General features: G+C 56.4%; 8 protein-coding genes across 8 annotated transcripts; 4 read left to right on the top strand and 4 right to left on the bottom strand.

The window, feature by feature from the left end:
* Positions 1-3,401: 3,401 nt before the first annotated feature.
* Positions 3,402-7,110, top strand: C8A04DRAFT_9561 (uncharacterized protein; the record flags this gene model as incomplete). The annotated part of the gene is made up of 5 exons (XM_062785532.1): positions 3,402-4,348; positions 4,405-4,596; positions 4,662-5,189; positions 5,274-6,595; positions 6,830-7,110. The coding sequence occupies 5 exons, from the start codon at positions 3,402-3,404 to the stop codon at positions 7,108-7,110; spliced, it is 3,270 nt and encodes a 1,089-aa protein (XP_062640126.1).
* Positions 7,111-7,998: 888 nt separating this feature from the next.
* On the bottom strand, positions 7,999-10,882 carry C8A04DRAFT_9549 (P-loop containing nucleoside triphosphate hydrolase protein; the record flags this gene model as incomplete). The annotated part of the gene is made up of 2 exons (XM_062785525.1): positions 7,999-10,529; positions 10,612-10,882. The coding sequence occupies 2 exons, from the start codon at positions 10,880-10,882 to the stop codon at positions 7,999-8,001; spliced, it is 2,802 nt and encodes a 933-aa protein (XP_062640127.1).
* Positions 10,883-11,262: 380 nt separating this feature from the next.
* On the top strand, positions 11,263-12,086 carry C8A04DRAFT_34655 (uncharacterized protein; the record flags this gene model as incomplete). The annotated part of the gene is made up of 3 exons (XM_062782904.1): positions 11,263-11,352; positions 11,418-11,461; positions 11,540-12,086. 3 exons carry the CDS (start codon positions 11,263-11,265, stop codon positions 12,084-12,086), a joined length of 681 nt encoding a protein of 226 aa, XP_062640128.1.
* Positions 12,087-12,441: 355 nt separating this feature from the next.
* C8A04DRAFT_34656 (uncharacterized protein) lies at positions 12,442-14,616 on the bottom strand (the record flags this gene model as incomplete). Its single annotated transcript, XM_062782905.1, has 2 exons — positions 12,442-14,121; positions 14,224-14,616. The coding sequence occupies 2 exons, from the start codon at positions 14,614-14,616 to the stop codon at positions 12,442-12,444; spliced, it is 2,073 nt and encodes a 690-aa protein (XP_062640129.1).
* Positions 14,617-15,409: 793 nt separating this feature from the next.
* On the top strand, positions 15,410-17,919 carry C8A04DRAFT_9513 (uncharacterized protein; the record flags this gene model as incomplete). The annotated part of the gene is made up of 6 exons (XM_062785514.1): positions 15,410-15,992; positions 16,060-16,128; positions 16,184-16,369; positions 16,426-16,800; positions 16,859-17,119; positions 17,423-17,919. 6 exons carry the CDS (start codon positions 15,410-15,412, stop codon positions 17,917-17,919), a joined length of 1,971 nt encoding a protein of 656 aa, XP_062640130.1.
* Positions 17,920-18,145: 226 nt separating this feature from the next.
* Positions 18,146-19,143, bottom strand: C8A04DRAFT_25328 (uncharacterized protein; the record flags this gene model as incomplete). Its single annotated transcript, XM_062779517.1, has 5 exons — positions 18,146-18,232; positions 18,332-18,393; positions 18,506-18,685; positions 18,861-18,970; positions 19,034-19,143. The coding sequence occupies 5 exons, from the start codon at positions 19,141-19,143 to the stop codon at positions 18,146-18,148; spliced, it is 549 nt and encodes a 182-aa protein (XP_062640131.1).
* Positions 19,144-19,750: 607 nt separating this feature from the next.
* Positions 19,751-20,728, top strand: C8A04DRAFT_25329 (uncharacterized protein; the record flags this gene model as incomplete). Its single annotated transcript, XM_062779518.1, has 3 exons — positions 19,751-19,754; positions 19,817-19,935; positions 20,015-20,728. The coding sequence occupies 3 exons, from the start codon at positions 19,751-19,753 to the stop codon at positions 20,726-20,728; spliced, it is 837 nt and encodes a 278-aa protein (XP_062640132.1).
* A 572-nt stretch (positions 20,729-21,300) lies between these two features.
* On the bottom strand, positions 21,301-22,895 carry C8A04DRAFT_9503 (uncharacterized protein; the record flags this gene model as incomplete). Its single annotated transcript, XM_062785509.1, has 3 exons — positions 21,301-21,552; positions 21,815-22,067; positions 22,162-22,895. The coding sequence occupies 3 exons, from the start codon at positions 22,893-22,895 to the stop codon at positions 21,301-21,303; spliced, it is 1,239 nt and encodes a 412-aa protein (XP_062640133.1).
* Positions 22,896-24,311: the final 1,416 nt, after the last annotated feature.

Consider the following 24,311-nt stretch of genomic DNA (forward strand, 5'->3'; position numbering starts at 1 on the left):
TTTCTCGGCGCCTGCATTCCTCCACTAGGGTACATTCCCGGACAACCTGCGGGGTTGGATCACCACAAGCGCCAGGGGCACGACGTCGTTTTCAACGGTTACGATACTTCACCAACCATCCCACGTATTTGCTCGACCCTCCTACGTGTAGAATACCTAGCTTGGAAAAAGCACCGGCTTCAGGACGAGCTGACTTCCAGATGCAGAATTTCAGACCGATACGTTTTGTCGTTGCTAGGTACGTAGCAGGGAAAGGGGGGCCTTCGAAGCAGACGATGGAGCACATCCCTGAGCTGATGAAGATGCGTGTAAGCATGCAATCGGGGGGTGGGTGGATTTGCGGGGGAGTTTGCGGGGGAGTTCGCGAGAACTGAGGCCGAGGAAGAGGATTGTTAGTGCGTCACCCCTTGCTCTCAGCAATGGTATGAGCTTGCAAGTAGAATACAGATAACTATGCAATACACAAACTGCAGTTAGGTTATGCCTGAAAAATGATCGGACAAGGCGGCCGATTTCTTAGTCTTCTGCCGGGGACCAACCTTGATTAACTGCTTTAGCTGCGTCTTGGCAGGCGAGATGGGCCGCGATTTATCATGGTGGCTTTTTTGAGGCTCACAGGATGTGGTCGAAGCGAGCAGCGCGATGCTACAGAGGCTTTCTCACAGCGTCTGAGCAGCAGCATAAGCGCGCAGGTTCTATTTCGAACTAGAATTCTTTTAGGGGGGGTTATGTGCAGGATCGGATCGGGCGGCTGACCCGCTGCTTTTCGGGCGAACACGCCGTCCTCCTTCATTGAGGGAGAAAAGGGAAGCTAGAAAATGAGAAGGAGTTCCGAGGTAGAGACTAGACCCCTTTAGATAACGGTACGACTCAAAGAGACTAATGCTGCAGGCGTATCGGTGGTGTGATTCGGAAGCAGTTTCTCGCGCGGTGGATGAAGACAAGACGGAGGGTTTGAGAAAACGGTGCGAAGCGCCAAGACATACGGATACACGGTGGACGAAAGAGAAGTCTTTCTATTGCTGTTACTGTTTGTCCGTGTTGGCTTGGCTGCAATTTCTGAAAGAAGTCCCCAATGGAGTTGTATACCCGGCACACTTTTCATAGACTGGACTGGGATCGCGAATCGGACCGAGCCTGCAATGCAAGCCTGCGATGTTAGGGGCCCGCCTATAGGACATAGTTGTAATTTCTCGTTTCCACTGGGCCAGTGCTGTAACCCCCCACACGCATTTACTTGGGTAACGCTCGCATTGATTTTTGGTATTGCGCGGGCATTCCAAGTTTGATGCCCCTTCTGGAAGAAGTTTCCCGCTGGTATCCAGATTCCGGCGACCCAACGTTGTTGCTTCGGCGATGTCACTCATTCCCAGTGCACATTCACGTCGTGGAGACCGGTACCGGTGGGTTTGACCGCCGTCAACATCATCGAAGCCTTCCCGAGCGAAATTTCCGACGGGCACAATATAGGGAAGATCATATGGAGAAATCAACGATTGCTATGTCCTCAAGTTGCACGGCATGAAGTTACCGCATGGTCCAGTTGTTTCCCGTGGATGTTTCCCGTGGATTTGCCTGGGGAGCCCGGCTTCATATTCGCCTTGGCGTGCAGTGTCAACTGACTTGCCGAACTTCATAGCGGCGCTGGAATATACCCCGGCATCATAGAGGAGCCGGTTCGCTCGCCGGCAGGCAGATCAGAGCTGCTTCTAGGAGGTATCTGGGTATCTGGGATGTTGGCACCCGAGGGCTTCCTCGGCAATTCTGGGCAAGCGGGGCGGCTCGATGGGTTGCTTGTAAGGGGAGGGGTTCTGATGGCCGGAAGCTCCGGACCTTACGCTCACCTTGCCGACTTTTATTCCGCCGTAGTTCGGGCAACCCCCGCCTGCCGGCCGGTCGTCTCCGAGTTGAGGACCTGATTGACGGCGCCGCACCGGCCGTTGATGAGTGGGTCATCCCGTCTTTTGTTCCCGCATCGGCGGCTGTGTGGAGAACTTCATTGTGGGACACAGAATAACCTCTATATTTGGGTCTTCGGTTTACTCAATCTGTTTTGTTGGTTATCTCCTAGAGTTCCTATCATGTCCCCTCTTCTATGGTTTTTATTCTTTCCTTTGACTGGGTCTTGTTGTTCTCCTAGTGGTGTCCCGCTGGTGACAAAGGCGAGGGATGTGACCCGCGGGTTGGGCCGTCCTTGCCGTCGAAACCGCTCGTCCCGTCCGATGCGGAGCCGAGTCGGCTGGGCCCGATGCGGGGAAAGGGTGTTCGTGCCCGGGTGGGGCTACCACTTGCCCGCCGGTCAGAGGAAAATTTTCTCACTCGCCCGATTATGATGTTCCGCGGAAGGCGGGACTGCCGCCATCGGGAGATATTTGCAAAGAACCCCCCAAAGTCGGAAGGGACGGTTGGCTGGGTTTAGCGGTTTCCCGGAGGTGTGGGCGAAGGTGGGTGTGGTCTTGCTCTGAAAAAAACACGTGATATATCACACTGCGGACAGCTCTTTCACCACTGCCAAATTCGATTTGGCCTGCCGCTGGCTGGCGTTAGCTGCGTCGTGGACCAGTGGGAGGTTTTGCTCTACATCCACCGTCGGGTGAGGGGACGGGAAAAGCATGGTGGGAGCCCAAGATCTTCGTCCCTCTCTCTCACCGGAATGGTGAGCACAGTCTCGCGCTCAAAGATCGTAGCTTCTCAGCGGGCGACTGACGGGCCTCGCTGGGCTCACGGGGCTGGTGGAGCTCAACGCTCAAGGGGTTTAGGGCGTCCCTGGGCACCCCCGCGATCGCGCATCTCGTCCCATTTGGTCTCATGTTCGCCCCTCACCTGAGTCTCAACCCCCGCAACGCACCGCATTCATCCATCACCCCTCTCGTCTCGTCTTGTCTCCCGGTTCCTCTTTTTCTCTCTTGCCAGCGTTCGCCCTCCGCATCCAGACCGCTCTCTGTCTTCTCTCGACGGCACCCAAAGCATCCACCAGCTTTTGGCACACAACCTGGGGCCTCGTTGGGCTTTTATCAGGCACACGCACGGGATTTGGGACCAACCAGGGTGTCGTCTGCGTCGAGGTGAGCCGTGTTGTGCTGGCACTGCACGTCGGGCCTCCGCGATTGGGGCAGCGTCCGTGGACCCGCCTTCGGCCAGCCAACCACGCGCAACCAGCTGGCTGAACCCTTCAATCCTCCATCCCAGGAGCCCAGGCACACAAGCAGGGCGTCGCTTTTTCTCACCGCGGCTGCCCGACGAGTCGACGACACAGCCAACCCGGCGACTCGGGAACCTCACAACCCAGCCAGCAACCTAGCAACCCAGCGCAGCGACCATCGACGGCCGCTGCCTCACTCGAATCGAATGCTGCTGCTGCCCACGCGGGGCTGAACAGGCAATCTGAAGCGACGGGACGAATGGCCGACGTCGAACAACAGCAGGGCGGGCCCAGCATCTCGCGACGGAAGTCGAATGCCGGCAAATTGAAGGTACCGGCCGCGAATGATTGGTCACGGAAGGGCGAGCCACGCTCTCGTGCTTCGCCTCGCCAGCAACGCCATGGAGATATAGACATTGACCATGTCGAGTCGTCCGACGACGATGCCCCCGACGATAAACCGTCGCCGAGGAAGCCACGACGTCGACTTCGTCCTCAACTTCGCCCAAAAACCCCGGACTCTTCGGCTTCCGACTCAGCCTCCTCAGACATCGCGACCCCGGCCAAAGCCCCACTGCGGTCGATGAAGTCACGTTCCAAGAGCAGGACGCGGGTGCCCAACGGGACCGTGCCCGCTGTGGACACCACGCCCGCCCATCGGCGCCCAACTTACATCCTCGAGAAAAATAGCGATGACTACGACGACGACGACGACGATGATGACAATGGCCCCCCTCCCTCCGGTCCCTCGCGGCCCGTGAGTCGCCAAACTATCGCCCGCCGCGCACCGAGCGTCCGATCCACTCACCCCTATCGCTCCACGCCCGAATCTCGCCGTTCGCCGAGAACTTCCGTATCCGATTCCGAAGACGATACCGGCGTTACTACAGACTCTGCCTCAGAGGAGGTCATCATTCACAACCCCAAGCACCTCCCACCCGCTCCGATGGCCCCTAGCGTTCCGAGTGTGCCTCCCGCCGGTGGCATCCACGATTCTTTGCAGGAAAGGCTCAGTCGACGCCCCGAGATGGTGTATGAGGAGACTGACGCGGACGGACTCTCGAGATACGCGCCGTCCGCTAGACATCGGTCGCTGTCCCGCCCGGCCTCCAGCAGGAATGACCGTTACCGGCGGCCCCGGGACGTCACTATTTCTGGACCGCCGAGCCTCGACGAAAGACGGCGGTCTCGGTCGAGGTCAAAGAGGTAAAGCTCGCAATCGATACCCTTGGCCCAACCTTGCTGACAGATATTGGTTCTAGTGTACGACCCTCAAGGAGGCATTATGAATCGGACGTCTACGTCCCTTCTCGGCCAACTTCGTCCTTCAAGCGGCCACAGGCAGCCTCGGCTTACAGCCTGGAATCGTCCGCAAAGCGGTCCGCTTTCTTTGGCGCTGGCGACTATACTGCGCCTCTCACTCGTCCAGCGCACTTTGACAAGCCAGCTGAGCGGTCAGTACTTGCTGTCCCGTAAATGGCCTTACCCCGTCTCGCATTTTCTGACTCCGTGGCTTTAGAACCACCGTGTGCGTGCTCTGCAGGGATGACAATACCCCCGTGAGCACGACCGTGAAACTGAAATGCTGTCATCGCATGTGCCATTCGTGTATCCGCAAGGTGTTTCAGCTCTCGCTTGATGACCCGCAACAAAACATGCCGCCACGGTGCTGTACCACCGACAATATCCCCATCTCGGCTGTTGAGAACCTATTTGACCCGGCGTTCAAGAAAGAATGGAATCAGAAGTACAAGGAGTATGCCAGCAGCCGCCGCCTCCTGTGCCCGACCCGGCGCTGCGGTGAGCCGATTCCGCGGGAAAGCATGCGCAGTGAGAACGGACGATGGCAGGGCCGGTGTAGCCGCTGCCGGGCCAAGGTTTGTGTGGCCTGCAAAGGTCTGTGGCACAACCAGTCCAAGTGCCCGAAGAAGGCCGGGAACCCGGTGCCCGAACCGGTTGTCGAACAGGCGAAGAGGGAGTCCTGGCAACGCTGCTTCCGCTGCCCGAGAACAGTGGAAATCAAGAATGGCCAGAATCATGTAGCATGGTGAGTCACCAACCCATGACGTGATCGGACGGGATGGGCCTGAGGCATATTGCTAACACGACCTTTTTTTTCCTCTTTGTCCAGCCCTTGCGGTGCTGAGTTCTGTGCCATATGCAGATCCAAGTGGAAGTCATGTGCCTGTCCTTGGGGCAAAGAGGACCCATTTGAAGAGGCTGAGACAGCGGCTTCACGAGCGAACCCTTTCGCGGCTCGGGCACACTCTCCACATGACTTCCGGTCGGAGTTTTCTCCACCACAAGGGGGGCATTTGGTGCGACCCCGGCCGTCTAGCTACGAGGAAGATGCCCATCTTCGCCGGTACCAAGAACACCGGGAGGGCCATTTGACCCGCAGGATGCATTCGTTTGACGACTTTGACAATCACCACGGAGGACTGGCTGGGTTTGATCGGAGACGGGAAGAGTATGACTTCGACGAGGAACCGGATCCGCGTGAGCGTCGCCAGCGTCTGGAAGCCCGCCCGTACAGTGCAGCGTTCACTGAAGACGAATACCACCGCCGGGCAGCAACAGTTGTGGCTCCGTCGCCCCCCCAAGCCCATCTAGCAAGCGCCCCACAACCCCCTCGTTCCGCATTTGAACCGCCATCGCGACCTGCATTCGAGCGCTCGATGACCGGGTTCGAATACGGTACCGCGCTGCCCCGAGCAAGAGAGCCTCGTTATGCTTCCCCTGAGAGATTTGAGTATCCGACGGAGAACTACACGCCCGAAAGACGACGTCCTCACTCCCCCGACGCCTGGCAATCTTTCCCGCAGGAACGCCGAGCCCGATCCCGCGATAGACGCCACACGTTCCCGTCGGAGTCGCGACCAACATCACCTGACTGGCAGATGCCAACCCGGTACCCATCGCCAGCGGCCCCCGAAGAGGAAGAAGAGCGCGACCCTTCACCTGAGAGACGACGTGCCCCGTCACCCGACAGGCGCCGTGCCTCTTCGCTCGAGAGGCGCCTCGCGGGTAGATTGACCAAAGAAAATTGGCAAAGCCCTGGCGCGCCCACCGTTATGAATGGCGGTGCCGGCCCGGCTACCCAAGTCGGAGCCCTCGGCCCCGCGGGCGCTTTAGGTCCCCTCAGCCCTACACGGGCACCCCCGCCGCCTTCCCGAGCCGCCACCCACATCGGTGCAAGCATGCCCATGGCGCCCGCGCCTCCGCTCACTTCCCACGGCGGTCCTGGGGCCGTACCGCCCGCTCTTCGCCGGCACCACACCATGGATGAGGAAGCCGCCTACCCTCCTACTGCCGGTATGCACGCCGGTGGTGCTGCTGGTATGCCGCATCCTCAAGAATGGTTTGGTCCGCCAATGCCCCATGGCCACCCCCATAATCTCCCGCACTCCCAGCCCCCGCACCCGGGAATGGCCGGCATGTCAGGGATGGCAGGTATGGGAGGTATGGGAGGTATGGGAGGTATGGGGGGCATGGGGGGTATGCAGGGTATGCCGGGTATGCAAGGTATGCAAGGTATGCCCGGTATGCCCGGTATGCCCGGTATGCCCGGTATGGCGGGCATGCCCATGATGCATCACGGTGGTCACCCTGGCGTGAACGAAATGGCCGGACCCGACATGAACATGAACATGAACATGGGAATGGGGGGGCCGGGCATGGCGACAGGCATGGGAATGGGCATGGGCATGGGGATGAACAACATGGGGCCCAACATGAACAATATGAACAACATGAACATGATGAACGGGTCGTCACGTGCGCCGACCGTCAGACGGCGCCCGCCCGGTCACCCCGGTGGGATTCGCGAGCATACCAAGCATGATATTCCCCGGTCGTCTGTGCTAGCGGGCCTCGGGGGTATGGGACGGGGTGCGCACCGGGTTTCCGAATGGGCGACATATGTTGAGGGCGTACCGGAGGATGCGACACGGGCTGTTGTGCAGTAAGTAAGTGGCCGGAGGATGCTGGGGATGGGTTCCACGTTTATATCGCCTGGCGTTTGTCTCCTGCGTGCTTTCTGCCTGCCTGTGTTCAATTTTTGGTCATATTCTTCGTTTTTGGCTACCCCAGTTTGTTTTGCCCTTTGCAATGTCTGTTTTGCTCCACGCATCTTGGCTATTTTTTGGATATTTCACCTATCTATCTCCTTATCTCTGTGGAGGAGGAAGAGGATGACGGCAGGAATATTCATGTGTCACGTTTGTGACTGAAGAGACAACGGGGGGATTATGTCCTACCACTACGTTCTTTGCCGTGTTATAGCCAACGGAAAGGCTGGAAGATCGCTCGAGCGGACCAAATTCCGTTTTGCTCATGTTTATTTTTCCCCGCCATGATGGAGGCATTGTTACGATGGTTTCCATGATTCGGAATGTGATAGGGCAGCATTTGACTGGGCCATCGTTGCGCCTGGATTCACTCTTTTTTGCCCCGCTTATAACGTTGGTGAAATTGAGGACGGTAGCTATAAGGGGTATTTTATGATTGTATGGATGAATGAATGGATGGATGGATGGATGGACGGACAGGATATGATGAGATGAGATATGCGCCGCTGGCCCAGGCAGAGGCAATGATTTTTGTATTTACTCGGGTTTGGGGGGAGGCGCATATAACTTTCTTTGGCTCATTGATTTCGGTGCATATCGACTCATGAATGAAGCAATGTAACAAAACAACTCGCACGGAGGTACAAACTGCACAAGATAGGAAACATTTGTTGATATATTGACCATTCGCTTTTTGTAGCATGCTGGTTCCAATTATATACCCTTTCCCAGCTATTTTTCCACTGCTTAGGCCATATCCACTCCCAAACCAGACAATCACGACATTTACCTCCTCGCCTTTTTCGTCGGCCGCGCATTCTTCTCCCGCTTGCGTTCCGCCACCTGCCGCGCCTTGCGAATGTCCACCGCACTCTTGAGCTCCCGCCGACTGCCCTCGCCATCCTTGTACTTGCCCACCCGTTTCTCTTTAGCCTCAGCCACCCGCTTCTTCCGCACATGATAGTCATCCCGGAACTTATCGGCGTCCTTCGGCGCTTTCTCCTGCTTGTGCTTATACCGCGGGCCTCCTCCTCCTCCTCCAGGCCCGCCGCCAGGGCCGCCCGAGTTGAAGTGGCGGACGAGGTTGGACTTTTCGGTTTCGCCCACACCCGGAAGACGGCCGAGGCGGTTAGCGCGGCGCCACTTGTCGAAGCGGCCGCTCTGGAAAGACGCCGCGATCTTGACGCCGGATTCGCCGCGGACCATCTTGGCGCCGCGCGAGCCATCGTCGTCGTTGGCGCGGGCGACGTACTTGCTGTGGCGTTTGTCCCAGCGCATTTTGGAGCGGGTCGGCAGGCCGAAGGCCTTGGCGCCGTCGTCGTTGGCTAGGTCCATGGCGGCGTCGCGGGCGGCTTCGACGAATTGGGTTGTTCCGCCGGAGTTGACGCCGTAGGCGCGCTCTTCGGCGGCGCTGGTGGTGCGCGGGGTGTAGGACATGAAGATTTCGGGGTCTTCGAAGGAGGTTTGGCCCTTTTTGGATTTGCTGCTGCTGGTTACGGTTACTTCGAGCTCGGAGTCGGAGGCGTCGTCTTCCCAGGCATCTTCGTTGTTTGGTTCTGGCTGCTCGTTGTCGTCGTCGTCGTTGAATACATCGAGAGCATCACCTCCTTTGCCCTTTTGGGGCGACGCTTCGTCGTCATCATCATCATCACTACCACCCTCCACGTTGGCCATCTCGGTGTCTTCATCCGTTTTCTTACTTCGCCGCGGACCAACTCTGGCCCGGAAACTGCGCATCACCTCGGCGGCCTTGTTCTTGGCCGACTTGCCCTGGGGTCCAATCTCAAAGACGGTTTCTTGCGGCTTGAAGCCGCTGATCTTCGAGAGCAGGCTATCCCGGGCTTCTTCGGCGTTGGCGGCCGACTCGCCAAACAGGGGGTGTAGCTGGGTCCAGCTTCTTGAAGCAATCACTTCACGAGCACGCTTGGCGCTCTGGCTGGACGCCGAGTTCCTGGTCCGCATGTAAAGCTTTTCGGCCTTGAGGGTTACGCCTCGGAGTGCCTCGATGTCGTCCATGTCGCCTAGTACCTTCTTCACCCACTCGATGTTGTTCTCCAACTCGGCCCGCATCAGAGTGCCGACGGCAACATCTTGGGCGTAGGACGGCTCCTTGACCTCTTGACCGACAACCAGTTTCCGGCCAAGGAAAAGCTGGAGATCCAAAAGATAGGGGAGATCGGACTCCTTCACGAGCGCATATGCCCAACCGCGCTGGCCAGCACGAGCAGTTCTGCCGACACGATGGACAAAAATCTTGGGCTGAGGGGGGAAGTCGTAGTTGATGACGTTGGCGAGTACGGGGATATCGATACCACGGGCAGCAACATCTGTCACGACCAAGATGTTGGTCCTCCCCCTCCTGAAATTGTCTACTTGGATCTTTCGGGCCGTCTGGTCGAGGGAACCATACACGTAGGAAACAGAAAACCCAGCATGGCGGAGGAGGTGCGCGATGTACTCGACATGGTGCTTGGTAGCTGTGAAAATGATGGTCGAGTGCTCGGTGGGCCGTTCTCTCCTGTTGGGCCGGTCCGAGCCGCGCTTTCGTTTCCTTGAGTGATGCTCGTCGTCGTCTGCTTCCTCCTCAACGCCTTCCGGCAGACCTAGGGGCATTTTGATGACGTCGTGTAGAATGTGAAGGAGCGCACCCTCCTTCTCGCCGCTCTTGACAGAAAAGAACGCACTCTCGAGGTCGGGAGATACTTTTGTCTCAGCATCTAGCCTAACAAGGCTTGGCTCCTGCAGGCCGGCCCGAGCAAATTCGACCAAGGATGACGGGAGAGTCGCTGAGAAGAGCAGGGTTTGACGAGATGGTGGTAGGGCGTGCAAAATTTCGGTAAGCTGGGCGGCGAAGCCCATTTCGAACAGCCGATCGGCCTCGTCGAAGACAACGTAGCGGATAGACGATAGATCCAGGCCCATTTCTACCTTCAAATGCAGGAAACGGCCGGGTGTCGCAATGACAATATCCGGGTTGGCGGCCATCAACCCGAATTGCTCTTCCAGACTGTCGCCACCAACCAACAAGACCGTCTTCAGATCCGTACCTTTGCCCAGCTCTTTCACAACCTTGAGGGTCTGCAGCGCCAATTCACGAGACGGCGACATGATGAGAGCCCTGGCACCAACCCGCGCGCTGTGCGCTTTCAGACGCTCAATCATGGGGATCACGAAGGCGGCCGTCTTGCCGGAACCGGTACGGGCCATGCCCACGACATCGCGGCGCTCGAGGACGAGAGGGATCGCTTTGCGCTGGATCGGGGTGGGGACTGAGAAGCCCTTACGGGTGATGGCTCGGAGGAGATTTGAGTTCAGGCCTAGATAATAAAGCGCTTTGAGTGAGTATCTCTGCTTGCTTGGTTGAGGAGGCGGGGCGCGTAGGAGTAGGGGGCTACCAACCCATGGCCTGGAAACCACCGCTCTTCTTCGCCGATTTGCCCTGCAAGTTACCCGTCTTCCTGTTGGAACGCCGCTGCTGCAGAGAAATGAACGCCTCATCCCCCTCGCCATCGTCCGAATCGCCATTGTTGAGGAGATCACCAAAGTCGAGATGCGCGGGCGTCTTGTCAACTTCCACTTCGTTGTCGCTGTCGGCGTCATTGGCGAACAATGAGCCGGCAATGTCGACCTCGTTCTCAGACATGGCCGGGGAGACCGCGCGTCCCTTCATCGTGGCGTGTTGGAGCTGCACGCGGAGGTTATGAGGGTCGGGCAGCGTGAAGATGGAAGTTCTCTCCCAGACGCAGAGCAGGGGCGTGGAGTTGGCTTGCAGCGGCGCATCTGTAAATTTTCGAGGAGAGATGCCGCTACGCCAAATTTTAGCGGGGCGGCAATGCCTTATCGCTTATCGCTTTGGCCTATCGAGCACCTCTGGGGCTGACAGGGCAGCCCGCCTTTCCAATCCATCCCATCCCCAAAACATCGACGGACGACAAACAAATCGACGGATGACGGCATCGGCGTCGACAGGGACAACTTCAACATACACCGCCTTGGACTCCCCTCCCCTCCCTGTTGAAGTGGTGTTGAGACTGCGGAACAGTCGCGAGGATGGCGACAAAGGAAACAAAAGACGATGCCCCTGTCGACAACCGGGATGCATTGGAAGTGCTAGAATCCGAGGCCAAGGAGTGGGAGAAAGTACGTCGTCATTCTCGTGGTTCTGTTCTGTTATGTTTTGGTTTACTAAATTGCTATTCTACTAGGATGCCGAAATTGACCGGATTCTGAAAGCCTTCAGGCTTGATGCGTAAGTCTCACTAACCCAACAGCTCCGCTGTTCGACCGAATAAAAGGGGACTGTTGCTCATCATCTTTCTTCCTCTAGCTACGCCGTCCTCGGCCTCAAACCCGGCGTGCCCGAATCCGACATCAAAATCACATACCGCAAAAAGTCCCTCCTCATCCATCCCGACAAGACCAAGAACCCTCTTGCCCCAGACGCCTTCGACCGTCTCAAAAAGGCCCAGACCGAGCTCATGGACGAGAAGCACCGCGCGACCCTCGACGAGGCCATCGCCGACGCGCGCATGCTGCTGATGCGCGAGAACAAGTGGAACGTCGACAGCCCGGAGCTGAAGACGGCCGACTTTGAGCGCCGCTGGGTCGACAAAACCAAGTTCGTGCTGATCGAGAACGAGCACCGCCGGCGCCGCCAGATGAAGGCGCAGATGCAGGAGGAAGGCCGTGAGCAGCGCCGTCAGGACGAGGAGGTTGAACAGCGCCGGAAGAAGCGCCAGCATGAGGAGGACTGGGAGGCCACGCGCGACCAGCGGATTAGCAGTTGGCGACAGTTTCAGAAGGGGGGGAAGTCGGGCGGGGGAGAAGATGGGCCGGAGAAGAAGAAGAAAAAGAAGTTAAAGCCGATTGGGTGAAAGCATTTGACTTGGGAAGGCAATGTTGGCAGCATATTATCACTTTTCTTTTCGACTTGTGAGTCTATTTCAGAGGAGAGGTGGCGCGCTCGATTTGACCCTAACAAATACAATCGCACAAGGTCCTCCGACGAGGCGGGCAACGGTCCCATCAGCGTCCGTCCTGTCGACCGCCCCATCCAAATGATCCGTGCTATCAAGTTGTCTATGACATGCGGAAAACGCCATCGATTATAATAACCTTTACAGCATCCGATTCCCAGTCGTTTACCCACTAGGGTGGTTGTTTATATGACAACCAGATACGAACGCGACATAACCAACCCCCCTATTCCCGCCCCTTTCCCTTAAATTCTCATTTCGGCGCATGCTTCTTCTTGTACTGCACAAACCTCCCCAGATTTAGCGACGCCTCGTCCGCCCTGGTCCTCAGCTCGCTCTGTGCCCGCTTATCAATCCCCTTCGCGAGCGTCTTGAGCCGCGGAACAAATTCCTCCAGGTGTTTTAGGAAGCCGTCTTTCCAAAACACCTCGCGATCGCACGGCACATCCTCATCTCCGTAAAGGTCGAATAACTGGTTTAGCGCCTCGACGATATCGGCTGGTGGCGTGTTATTGGAGGTGGATGTTGTCTCGTTGTTGCTGGTGGTGATGAGGGTCATGAGGAAGACGCCGACTTCCCGGTTGACCTCGATCGGTGCCGGGTCGCGGGCTAGAGAGCCCAGGACGCCGATGCACTTGACGCCGAGGCCCTGGAATGGGTCTTCGGCTTCTTCCTCTTCCTTTTTCTCGCCTGTGTCCTGGCCTGCTGACGGGGCCTGATTCCTGGAGGCGTGATAAAGAGAGATGAATTTGCGGTGTTGACGCCCGTCGGAAGGTGTTTCGCCATTAAGAGTGCGGGCCACGGCCCAAGCAAGGCTGGTGACTTGTGTGGCCAGTCTGAGATCGGCATTATCGGCTTCGAGGATGGGCGCTATCGTCTTGCGCCAGATCTTCTTAGCTGTTGGGTGCCAGGCACTGAAGATATGGGCGTTCTCGCCATTGGCGAACTCGAGACAAGATATCGTCCAGGCGATGTTGTTCAGAGCGGAGAGCGCATGATCTTGGATGGCAAGGGTCTCTTCGCTATGGAGATTCGAAAGGCGGATGAGTTGAGGCACGGCCCGTTGGATGAGTTCGCGGAGTGTGGGGAGGTCGTTGAGGTCTCCGGACCCAGAGCCCTCCTCACCGGCGACAAGGCCCATGTCGGCTTCCATCTCGGAGGTAACTGACGCGTCGTCCTCGTTGTCCTCTTCGTCGCCTTCGTCTTGCTCATCACCTTCCTCCTCTTCCGCGCCGGCATCTGACTCTCCATCGACCTCCATCGCGTCAGCATCCACGTCGGCCGTCTCATCATCGAAACCGTTCCATTCCTCGTTGGCCTTCGTAGGGTCCGTTGGTGCCCGGTTGCCTTTGACGAGCGTTTCCTGAAAGTCGGTGCCGATCGATGCGAGGATTTCGAGAGTGACCTGTGTGATCTCGGCATTACCTGAACTACCATTGGCCACAGCACTGCTCGGAAGAACCTGCTCCAGCGCCCGCGCTAGGCTAGGGATGATGACAGCGTCACATGCGCCGTCTTTCCCGGGACTGTGGTCCAGCCATTGCAGGGACGAGAAAAGGTTGTGTAGAACGCCGCAGGATAGGACGGCTTTTGGACCTGTGCCGGTTGAGAGCTTCAAGAGGACGTCGTAGCACCGCGTTTCCTGGTCATTCGTCATGGCCTGGCCGAGCTGTAGGTGGTCCTCAGATAGTGTTGTAAGACAGGACAAGGCCTCTTCGATTATCTCTTGTGGGGCAACATCAGTAGCAGCGAGGCGGAAGAGAAGGCGCAAGATGGTCTGGTTCCCGGAAATGGACTGCAGGACTTCTTCTCGGGACAGCCCCAGGAGGCCCAGGAGGGTGAGCAGCGAACTGGTGATCTCCCATACAAGCCGCTGCTGGGCTTTCAATAGTTTGGGAAACGGGGGTTCAGTGGAGGTGAGAGTTTCAACGATCTGTTGTAAGTCAGCTTGGCCTCACAAGCCATATGGTGCCTCGCTTGGACTCGGGAGACTCGAGCATCAAAAACCGTTTACGAAGTTGGGGAAAATGCTTACCGCCTTGGCGGCATGCTCGATGGCAGTCAAGACATCCAACCGGTACAAGTGCACACAAAAGTCCGCCTCTTCCTCTTGCGCGAGCACCTTGAGAATCTCCCAGCCCGCAGCCCGACTATCGATGCTGGTGTCTGTGAGTGTCTCGGTGAGTACAATATGCACAACCTGTTCCCGCAACAGCAACTTTCTGCATTTGGTGTCCTGGACGATGTTGGCAATAGCGCCAGCCGCGGCCGTCCGAGACTTGGCCTCGGGGCTCTGCAGGTCCTTAAGCACGGGAAGAATCTTGCTTTCTCGCAGCTTGGCGAGCTCAGGATCGGATGGGGGTTTGACGGGCTTTGCGATGGGATCGCTACGGTTGCCCCGCACTCTGTTGCGGCGAGCTTTGCCCATTTTATTCTCAGATATAACAGAATTGCAGAGTGGTAATGATGTGATAATTATCCAAGTCGACAAAGGGTACGGGCACCTTTAGGTGCTTTGGTTGCCGATATTTTAGCCGTTGTCCTGTCGATGAAAACTTTCCAGAAAATAAAAATCAAAAAAGTTGATGCTGCAAGAAATCTGCCCCGCATCGGACCCACCTCTCCCGCATCGACAGGGGCTCTGCTGGCGGGTCAGTGGGGCAACGACGGTCCCTGCAGAGCACCGGATCGGCATCAAGCGACTGGCATTTGGGGGCTTTCATGGCGGACTCGGCACTGCCGCCCGACGCACGTGAGATGAAATCAGGAACAGCCAGCGCATGGGAAACCCACTTCCAACTCCCATTCCCAATCGAGTTTCACGTTGATTCCATACGTGAATCCCCCATTTTAACTCGACTCATGGGGTTGACACTTCAATCTCCTGTTGTTGCACTACCGTGACACTGAACGCACGCATTCCCACCCACACGCGAGCGAAACCCCCCAAGCAAATGCGGACAGCCATCCTTTTGCCGCATGTTTCCGATGACGACCAAAACATATATCTGATCGTCTCGACGAGCGAAGGGCTCACACTCTCTTCGGCTTCGTTTCCACACGCTCTTTATTCAACTTGTGCGACACCGACAAATGTGGTCTAGATGAGACTGGGGTTTCTTAGTAATGAGCAGGAATTGAGGAAAAAGGACGACGACCGCGACAGGCCGACCAACCGGAACACCAGAACCAGCAGCACTTCCGCCGCCCGCAACACGAGAATGACGCCCTCGATGCGCTCCCCTTGGGGCGGCGTCTCCCGCGCGCCGCCGCGGAGCATTGTTCTGAAGCGGCTCGCCATTGTGTGTGCGGTAGGCCTCTTGGTCTACCTGTTTATCAACAACCTCCCCGTCGGCATTCCCATCCGCGACCGTCGTCATCCGTTTTACCGACCTGACCCCCATCCGACGGGCCAGCCCGGTGGACCATCGGAGTCTGGGCCGCGGCCGATGGTGCCGCCGCAACTGGACGCCGGTCAAAAACCTACGCAAGAACAGTCAGGTTCGCACTGGCTGGATGAGGATTCGTCGTTGGGACTGTACAATGGGCCGCTTGTGTTCCCGCAACTTTTGACTTCGCTCCAGGCAATCCAGACAACGGGGGGTTCTTCCAGTGCAAATAAGAATGTGCTTTTTGCTGCGGCTAGTCTTAAAAGTGCGGCGTTGCTACTCCCCATGGCGTGTCGGATGGGGAGTGAGCTGAGGAATTACGTTCACTTTGCTTTAGCGGGAGGGAGCGAGATCGATATTTCCGAACTCCGTGCTCTTAATGGCATCGATGACTCGTGCCAGATTATCTTTCATGGTAAACTTCTGGTCCCTTTGCCGGTACCTGTTTGTGGCGCCTGTTATTGTGACTAACACGACCGCAGATGCTCGTCCCGACTATCCTGGGGCATCCGGTACTGACCGGTTGAGACAGAGCACCATTCGTGCCTTGTGTAAGCGAGACAACCCAACGGCCTCGGAATGGCAAGGCTAACATACTCGCTGTAGTTCATATTGGGACGTACATGCACCCGCAAGTGGCAATCATTGACGCGTCCGGGGCGGAGGAAGATTACTTTCTCGCCGGAATCGGGCGGCAGGCCCCGATTTCGGGCATACCCCTGATCGAGTTGCCCGAAAATGCTCATTCAAGGCTTGCTTGGATGTCCAAGCTGGATAGCCCGTCGTTAGCGGGTATGTCTCAACCCCCACCACGCCTTATTTCGATACTGTACTGACGCAAAGAACAGCTTGGGACAAGATCAGCGTCGAGATACTCATACAAGCGCCGTCGAGAGGCTCAGCTAACCTTGTCCGCCTATTGAGGTCGTTAGCAGCGGTCGACTTCGGCGCGGGCTCGGTGCCGCATCTGACGATCGAGCTCCCGCACAATGCGGACCGCGGCACGATAGACTTCCTCAGGGGCTTCCCATGGCCCCCGAACCGTGCCCTATTACCGTCGCATCCTCGCATGTTATCACTGCGGCATCGCATTCCGAGCAGAAGGGTGTCCGAGTTGGAGAGCTCTGCGAGGTTCCTCGAGTCGTTTTGGCCTAGGAACCCGAAGTACTCTCATGTTTTGGTCCTATCAGCCCATACCCAAGTCTCACCCCAGTTTTGGAACTGTAAGGATCTTCGCCTGTGATTCCACCTGTACCATGATTGCTGACGATCTTCCCTCAGACCTGAAATACTCCGTCCTTCAATACATGTACTCAGGTATTTCCAAAGCTCAAGAATGGGATTCTCGGCTACTCGGGATCGGTCTCAACTTGCCCGCTACCTATCTTGATGGCATCACTCCCTTTGAGCCCCCATCCTCTAATGAAGGCGGTTCATTCCTTTGGCAAGCCCCCGACAGCAACGCGGTGCTCTTCACAGGGCAGAAGTGGACCGAGCTGCACGCCTTTGTCTCCCGCATGATCACCTACATGAATCAACACGGTTACAGAAGCAGGAGTATAGAGGAGAGGCGTGCGGCTGAGAACGCCAAGCCTAGCGAGGACAACAAGCCTCGTGAGGACGACAAGCCCAGCGAGGACGACAAGCCCAGCGAGGACGACAAGCCCAGCGAGGACGACAAACCTAGCGAGGACGACCAGCCTAGCGAGGACGACCAGCCTACGGACGACGGCCAGCATAATGAGGACGCCCAACATAACGCGGACCTCCGACATCACGAGGAAGGCCCGCATAACGAAGAAGGTTCTCATAACGAGGACGGCCAGCATAGTCTAAATGGCGCAGAAATCGAAAACGGGGACAACGATGAGGACCCGGTCCCTCTCCCCTTCTTCCTCGACAAGCTCGTCGGCAAACGCTACCCCGCCTGGCTCGAGCACGCACTCCAGCTCTGCCAGGCGCGCGGCTACTGGACTCTCTACCCCGGCGACGCGACGGCGCGCAATCTCGCGACTGTACACACCGAGCTTTTCCACCCGCCCGAGGAATACGCACCCGTGAAGACGGGCAGCGCGCCCTTTGATGACGAGGTGCCGCTAACGGGCAAGACACTGTTCGAGACCCTGCCTGAAAGCGGGCGACTTCTGACGTTTGACGAGATGCCGCTGCTGCTGTGGGATGGGAGGCCGACGGGCTTGACGGGACTGGATGATGCGGCGTCGATATATACGTATGATTTTCGGACGGCGGTGGGCGGGTGTGAGCTGTTGGAGGAGGAGGAAGGGGAGTTGTTGGCGAAGAAGTCGATGAGTGACTTGTTTTGTATCAGGGAGGAGCAATAATGGTATTCCAGGAGGGGGTTGGCTTGAACTTGTAAAAGAATTCGACATGGTGTGAACGGATCATAGACGATCCGGCCGGGCCAGCTTTCACAAAGGATGTATTAGTATCTCATGCATGATGAGACGAAGACCGGATAAAAATATTAATCGACACTTGAAACATATCCAACCCCCATAAACGCCGAGATATCCCTAGAGTCATTCAGTCATTCATGAATTCATCATATTATTCATCCGCTCGCTCGGTCAACTTGTTGACCACGAGTAACGTTATACACGATCCGACAATACACGTAGCTATCGCGCCCATGACCTTGGTATATTAGTTAGTATGCTTAGTTATATCCATATTTGGCCCGATCAATCCTTCCGGAATGAAAAGCGGCCCACAGAATTCGTAGCAACAACTTACGAATTGCGTTTTCCATCCACTTTGCACAATGGCAGCCCTACGGCTGTATTTATTGACGGTTTCTGTGGGGCGCACATTCACGTCAGCCAAAATACTTCAAGAAGAAGAAAGGGAACAAACAAGAAGAAGAAAGGGAACAAGAAGAAGAAAGGGGACAACAAGAAGAAGACTCACTTGTGTAATTCGCAATACCTACACCAAGACAGCTGACGGATAACGCCCAGAAGATAGCGCCCAGCGGGCGGGCCATGCGCAGTTCGACTTCGGTGGCGGTCTTGCGCAGGTGGAAGGATAATACGATGGCCACGGCGACGATGGACATGTACATGGAGAGACGGAGGTAGGAGAGGAAGGCTGGAGGAGTGCGGTTAGTAGATTGGTTTCTGGCAGACAACCAACGCCTTGGGTTCAACGCGTTATCAGGGTGGGTAGCGAGGGGGAGGGAGAAAACCGAGTGGGAAAGGTGAGTGTCGATGAAACAGAATGCGGACAAAGCACTTCGGGTTGGGAAAAATAGGGGTTGGCTTACTTCGCTCGTTGGCACAGTGATCGCGACAGTCACTCGTCTCGTTGTCAAAGAGGAGGGGGCCAAACGGCGGCGGAAGACAGAATACATTCTGAAGAAAACCGTGGCCACGGCTAGCAAGGCAAATGTCTCAGTTAGATATTCTGATGTGATTTATGCCCTGCAATGTCACTCACTCTTCCATCTCAGACAGGTCCACGGGCTGGATTAACGACGTGAGCGGTCCGCAGCACGAGCATGACGGCCGCTCTTCCTCGTCGGGGCCGGGTATTACTGAGGCTGACATAAGGAAAGAATGTGACTCTTTATGAGTTAAGGTAAGATATAAAATTTCGATATAATTGAAGGGCCTAGGGTTTTGTGTAATTTTCGGTTGCTGGCGGAGTCGGCTGCGTTTCGTGGTTCAGGTGTTCGATGACGTTGTTGGCTCTGAAGGTTAAAGGCTGTTGGCGCGGGACGGTGAGGCCCACTATTTTACCCAATTGACCAACCAACGACTCGCTTGAGCGTGTAAGTCTCGAGGGTTTTTATGAGCAACAAAGAGCATCTAGCGAAAGCTGACGGAGTATGTCATATGGATTTGATTGAAATAGGGTTAGCCGCCCATTGGGTCTTCAAGGGTCAAATTTGCTCTCCTGACTATCGAATTGTCTAGGAGTCTGGAGGTTGATGCGGGACCCACTTTAAGTTTACATTCGCCAAGGGTTCTGCGCACGGGCCTCTATCCTGCGGGGCACGCGTTGAGTGCTTGCTGCCCAGCGCGTCGTGGCGCGTCTTCAACCGACAACCATTTCTCACCCCGCAACAAAGTCAACAGGCAGCATCAACTGGATTCTCACCCGAATAACCGGCAAATTCAACGAACTGCTCGAATTTGCGCATAGTCACACGTCATGGGTCAGTTTTTTTTAAAAGTAAAAGGAGTGCGGAAAATGAAGTATATTTCTAACTCTGCCCAGCATCCTACGGAGGCTATCAACAAACAGGCTATGGTAGCCAAGGGGGCGATAATGCGGGTGGTTTCAGTCTCGGGTCACAACCAGGCGGGAGTCAAGGAGGTAGCGGTAACAACAAGAGGGTAAGGGCCCTGGTTTTAAGCCGTGATAGCGTGGTTGTGTACCACTCCAGAAACTAACACCCATCTCCCTCTAACACAGAACTTCGCCGACGACACCCTCCGCCCTTTGACCGTCAAGCAGATCGTCGACATCAAGGATCGATACCCCGGCGGCGAGATAGTGATAGATGGCCAGGCGGTGACACAGTTGACGCTGGTGGGCCAAGTGCGGTCGGTGAATTCGCAAAACACCCACATACTGTACCACATCGACGACGGTACTGGTATGATGGACATCAAGAGGTGGGTTGAGCTATCCAATCAGGATAACATCACTCGCTTCGCCCCGGACACGTACGTGCGCATCTACGGCAACATTCAGACCTACGAAGGTAAGCGCCTCGTCACCGCCCACTACATGCGCGCCATCGAGGACTTCAACGAGGTCAACTACCACCTGCTCGAGGCGACCTATGTACATTTGAGCCTGACCAAAGGCACCGCGGCGGGCGGGGGCGATCAGGGCGGCGACAGCATGGATACGAGCGGGGATGGCTTGTTTGTGGATAACAGGGGCGCAGGAGGAGATGCCGCGCTCCAGCAGAAGCTCGGGCCCTGCAGTCGCAATGCGCGGACTGTGTTCCTGTATCTGTCTAAGCAAGAGTCTGAGGGCACACATCTAAATCAGGTGGCGGCCGGGACTAAGTTGACTGCTGGGGATATTATGGCCGCGACGGACGAGCTGTTGGGTCACGGTCTCGTTTACACCACCAACGACGACGAGACATGGGCGATCATGGAGACATACGATTGATGGGGGGTAGAGGTCCGGACGTGGGGAAGTCAGGAAAGAGATAGGACTTGGTTTGGGGCGTGAAGAAAATTTTTCCCAAGAGATGCATCATGCATGCTAGCACGGCGCTGGTATTTGAGCACATATTGAGAGTTCCGGCATTTGGTCACGGGAGATAGGGAACCACAGGCGCAGATTTGTTATACTATGGACCTTTTCTTCTGTTTCTGACTATTTCACAAAAGCCCAGCCTGATGATAACGGAGATTTGGTCTCTCAAAGATGTACTTGTATTGGCGAAGATCTCGCCGCAGACCCGACCGGAAGCTGTTGAAGGTAAGACTCCAGAGGTTGTTGGGAGACCCTGCTAACACCAAGCCAGCATGTTGAATGCGGCAGCTAGTTAACGAACTCAGGGGCCCAGTTGATGGGCCAAAACAAGACTGACGAAGAGAAGAAGTAACTAAACAAGAGTAAAAGAAACAAAAAAGCACTAACGAATAATTCAATCTCAGGTGAGAAAACCCGGTGTCCAACTTCCCCCATCCTTCGCCCTCCCCAGCATCCTCTCCTATTCTTTACCGTCTGCCCCCTCACATCATCCACCTCTTGATGACCCCCAGCCGCTTCTTCACCACCGGACCCGTGCCAGTCTCGGGCACGACAGCATCCTCCTTCCGGGTACGCCCAGTGCCCGGCTCCCGAACCATAATCGACAGCTGCACCGGCATGGGTCCGCGCTCCAGGAAGACGTCGCGACGAACGACAAAGCCAAATTTGGCGTAATAGACGTTATTAGCCAGCGAGCTCGACTCGAGATACATCGGACGGTTTTCTGCGTCGGCCTGTTTGATAAAATGGAAAAATAAGAAGGCCCGAACCCTCCCTTTTACCCCCCTTCCGTTTTCGAAGACTTGTTCGTCGTTCGTGACGGAAAAGGGGGTAGCAGGAGGGCCGGCCGGCCGGTCTACCCGCGGAAACCGGGGGGACGCGGGGCCGGGGGATGGGAGGGACAATGTCAGTCTTTTTGCTTCTCATCTTCGTTTTGTTCCCCTTTTTATCCTTACACGCCTAGAGGGATTAGGAAAGAAAAAGAGGGAGACTTACCCGCGCCATCATATCCTGAAGCAGCCTTGCCGCATAGCCATGGCCCTGCGAGTTGGGCTTGGTGCCGAGGTAGAGCAGGTACCAGGCCTCGTTGTCGCGGTCGCCGAGCACCTGCAGCTTGATGTCGTGCAGACGCGGCAGGATCTCGTCGAAATAACGCCGGCGTCCCTCGGCGGACAGCTGGAAGCGCAAGCGCCATAGACCGCTGCGCAGCTGTGTCCACCAGCCGTCGAGGTGCTTGCCGGGGGGGATCCTGTGGTAGGGAGGGTGGTTGTGTTAGAGTTCTAGTCTTTTCGGCTGAGAGAGGGAGGTCATCGGAGATGAAAGCGGGGTTCAAGGGAACATACCACAGCGCCACGCTATCACACTCCGGTCCCACGGCCGTCACCAGCCCGCCCAAGCAGTGCGACGCAACGGTGTAGGTGAGGATATCGACGTGCAGCCGCCACTTGCGCTCTTCGTCAGACTTCAATCCTCTTCTAACACCGCGCTTCTTCTCGCTAGAAGAATCCACGCTCGCAGCATCTTTATCATCATCAACAGCAAGACCATCTCCGCCACCGCCAGAAATTCCAGGGGCAACACCATCGCCCACAACGAGATACCGCGCATAGTCATCCGCGGCAAACGCGTGGGCTAGTGTGAGGGCGGCTTCGCGGTGCTCGGCCATGCCGATGGTGCGCACCGAGCCGGATTTCCAGCGGGCAGGGACTAGCGAGTGGGTGATTGCGTTCCCTGCGGCGGGAGACGTCTTGATCTTGTCGATGGCTGTGGTGGTTTTCTTGGTGTTGACATCGAGAGCGAGGGCCGGGATTTTCTCGGCCTTGGTGTCAGCGTTTAGGGCAGCGGCTGTAGCAGCAGCACACGGAGCGGCGCCGAACGGAGGAGTCGAGATGGGACTCTCATCCACAGGCGTGGTAGCGGCCGTCGAAGTGCTGGAGACGGAATCCCCAGAGCCGACGCTGGCAATGCTAGAGCCGGAACTGGCGATACTACTGCGACTACTACTACTACTGCCGTCGGTGCTGCCGGGACTGGCATTGCCGTCAGAACTAGTGGTGTTGTTTACGGACGACGCCATGCTGGGCAGGTGGTGACGGTGGTCGTGGGACTGGAGTAATTACTTGATCTGTGACGCGCGGGGGGAAAAGAGAAGAGTGAGCACATGTGGTCATGGAATCACAAGACGGGGGGGTTTGTCTGAGGGTTGAACAGGGGCGGGTAGGTGATGGGTCGGAGGAACACACTTTGAATTGCGTTTAGATAAAATATTCTGGATACTATCGCCCGTGTGGACGTTGGAAAGCTGCGATCTCGAGATGGGCATGAATCTGGACGGGTGACGCAGGCAGTTGAGGGCGGTTCGGATATCAGCCGACATCAATAAGGTGTTATCCCTGGTGTGTATTCGAGGGGGTTTAATTGGATATCTTGGACGATAGTGAGATGAGCGGTGCGAGCTCGGCCGGTTGTTCTTCGTCTTGGTGGTAAGGTAATGAGGGCGAGGAAGTTGGTTTTGGGTAGGATAGTTGATTCAGACGGTGTCGATTGAGGGATGGATGAAACGGCTTTTGAAGGGGGATGAATAACTGTTTGGTTTCTCGAAGCAGGTCTCGTCACACAGACACGCGGACACACAGTACATGCAGGCACAACCGAGTGGATGGATGCTGCTTGTGTGCAAGCGGAATGGGAGGCAAAGCGAGGCAAGTGGAGAGATAATTATGAGTGGAGGAGAGTAGAGTATTACCCCCTAAGTAAGGGGGATTTTGGTAAGTAGGTCTTGAACGAGACGTGCTATCCGGGGGTTTAGAGTTCAGAGATACTTCTGGTACAGACACTGACGAGCAGAAGAAAAAGGAAGAGAAAGAAAGGGAGAAGAAGGGAGAAACGCGAAGCAAGGACAGCGAGAAGGTATAAGTAGCACCCCCACCCCGCCTTACTCGGTCCGTACCGTGGACGACAATAACAACAACAGCCACAACAACACCAATCTCCGAAACTGGGTAGGATAAAGCGGAGACATGGGTAACGCCAAAAAGGTCAACAGCTCTCTCTGGAATGGAGGGGCGGGGACGGAACGGATGGTGGCAAGTGGGGGGGGGGGGGGGGGGGAAAGTCTCATGCTGTGTTATCTTCATGGAATGATACTATTGAGCCAACCCTGTCCGGCTTCTTTCGTCCATCCTCGTCCCCATTAGTTAACTACCCCTCTGCTTTGCCCTCGCACATGGCGGCCACCCCCCAAACCCGCTGCGGCGTCTGCCGCCCGCGCCAGTTGTCTGTCCGCCTGTCTTGGATTTGAAAATGGTCCGACAGGGATGTCGTGAACCCCCGGGTAGACGCCGCCTAGGGTGCAAGGGCCGCCGAGATCCATTGGCTGTTAGGGGCCGGGCAGGTGTCAGTCGTATGTGTTTCCGATACTAACATCGTACAGTGAGGAGAGAGCAACGAGGGGTGGGTATGAAGGAGGGCAAGGCGGACAGGAGCAATTGTG

This window comes from Dichotomopilus funicola, assembly GCF_033296635.1.
Source record: "Dichotomopilus funicola strain CBS 141.50 unplaced genomic scaffold C8A04scaffold_6, whole genome shotgun sequence".
NCBI classification, from domain to species: domain Eukaryota; kingdom Fungi; phylum Ascomycota; class Sordariomycetes; order Sordariales; family Chaetomiaceae; genus Dichotomopilus; species Dichotomopilus funicola.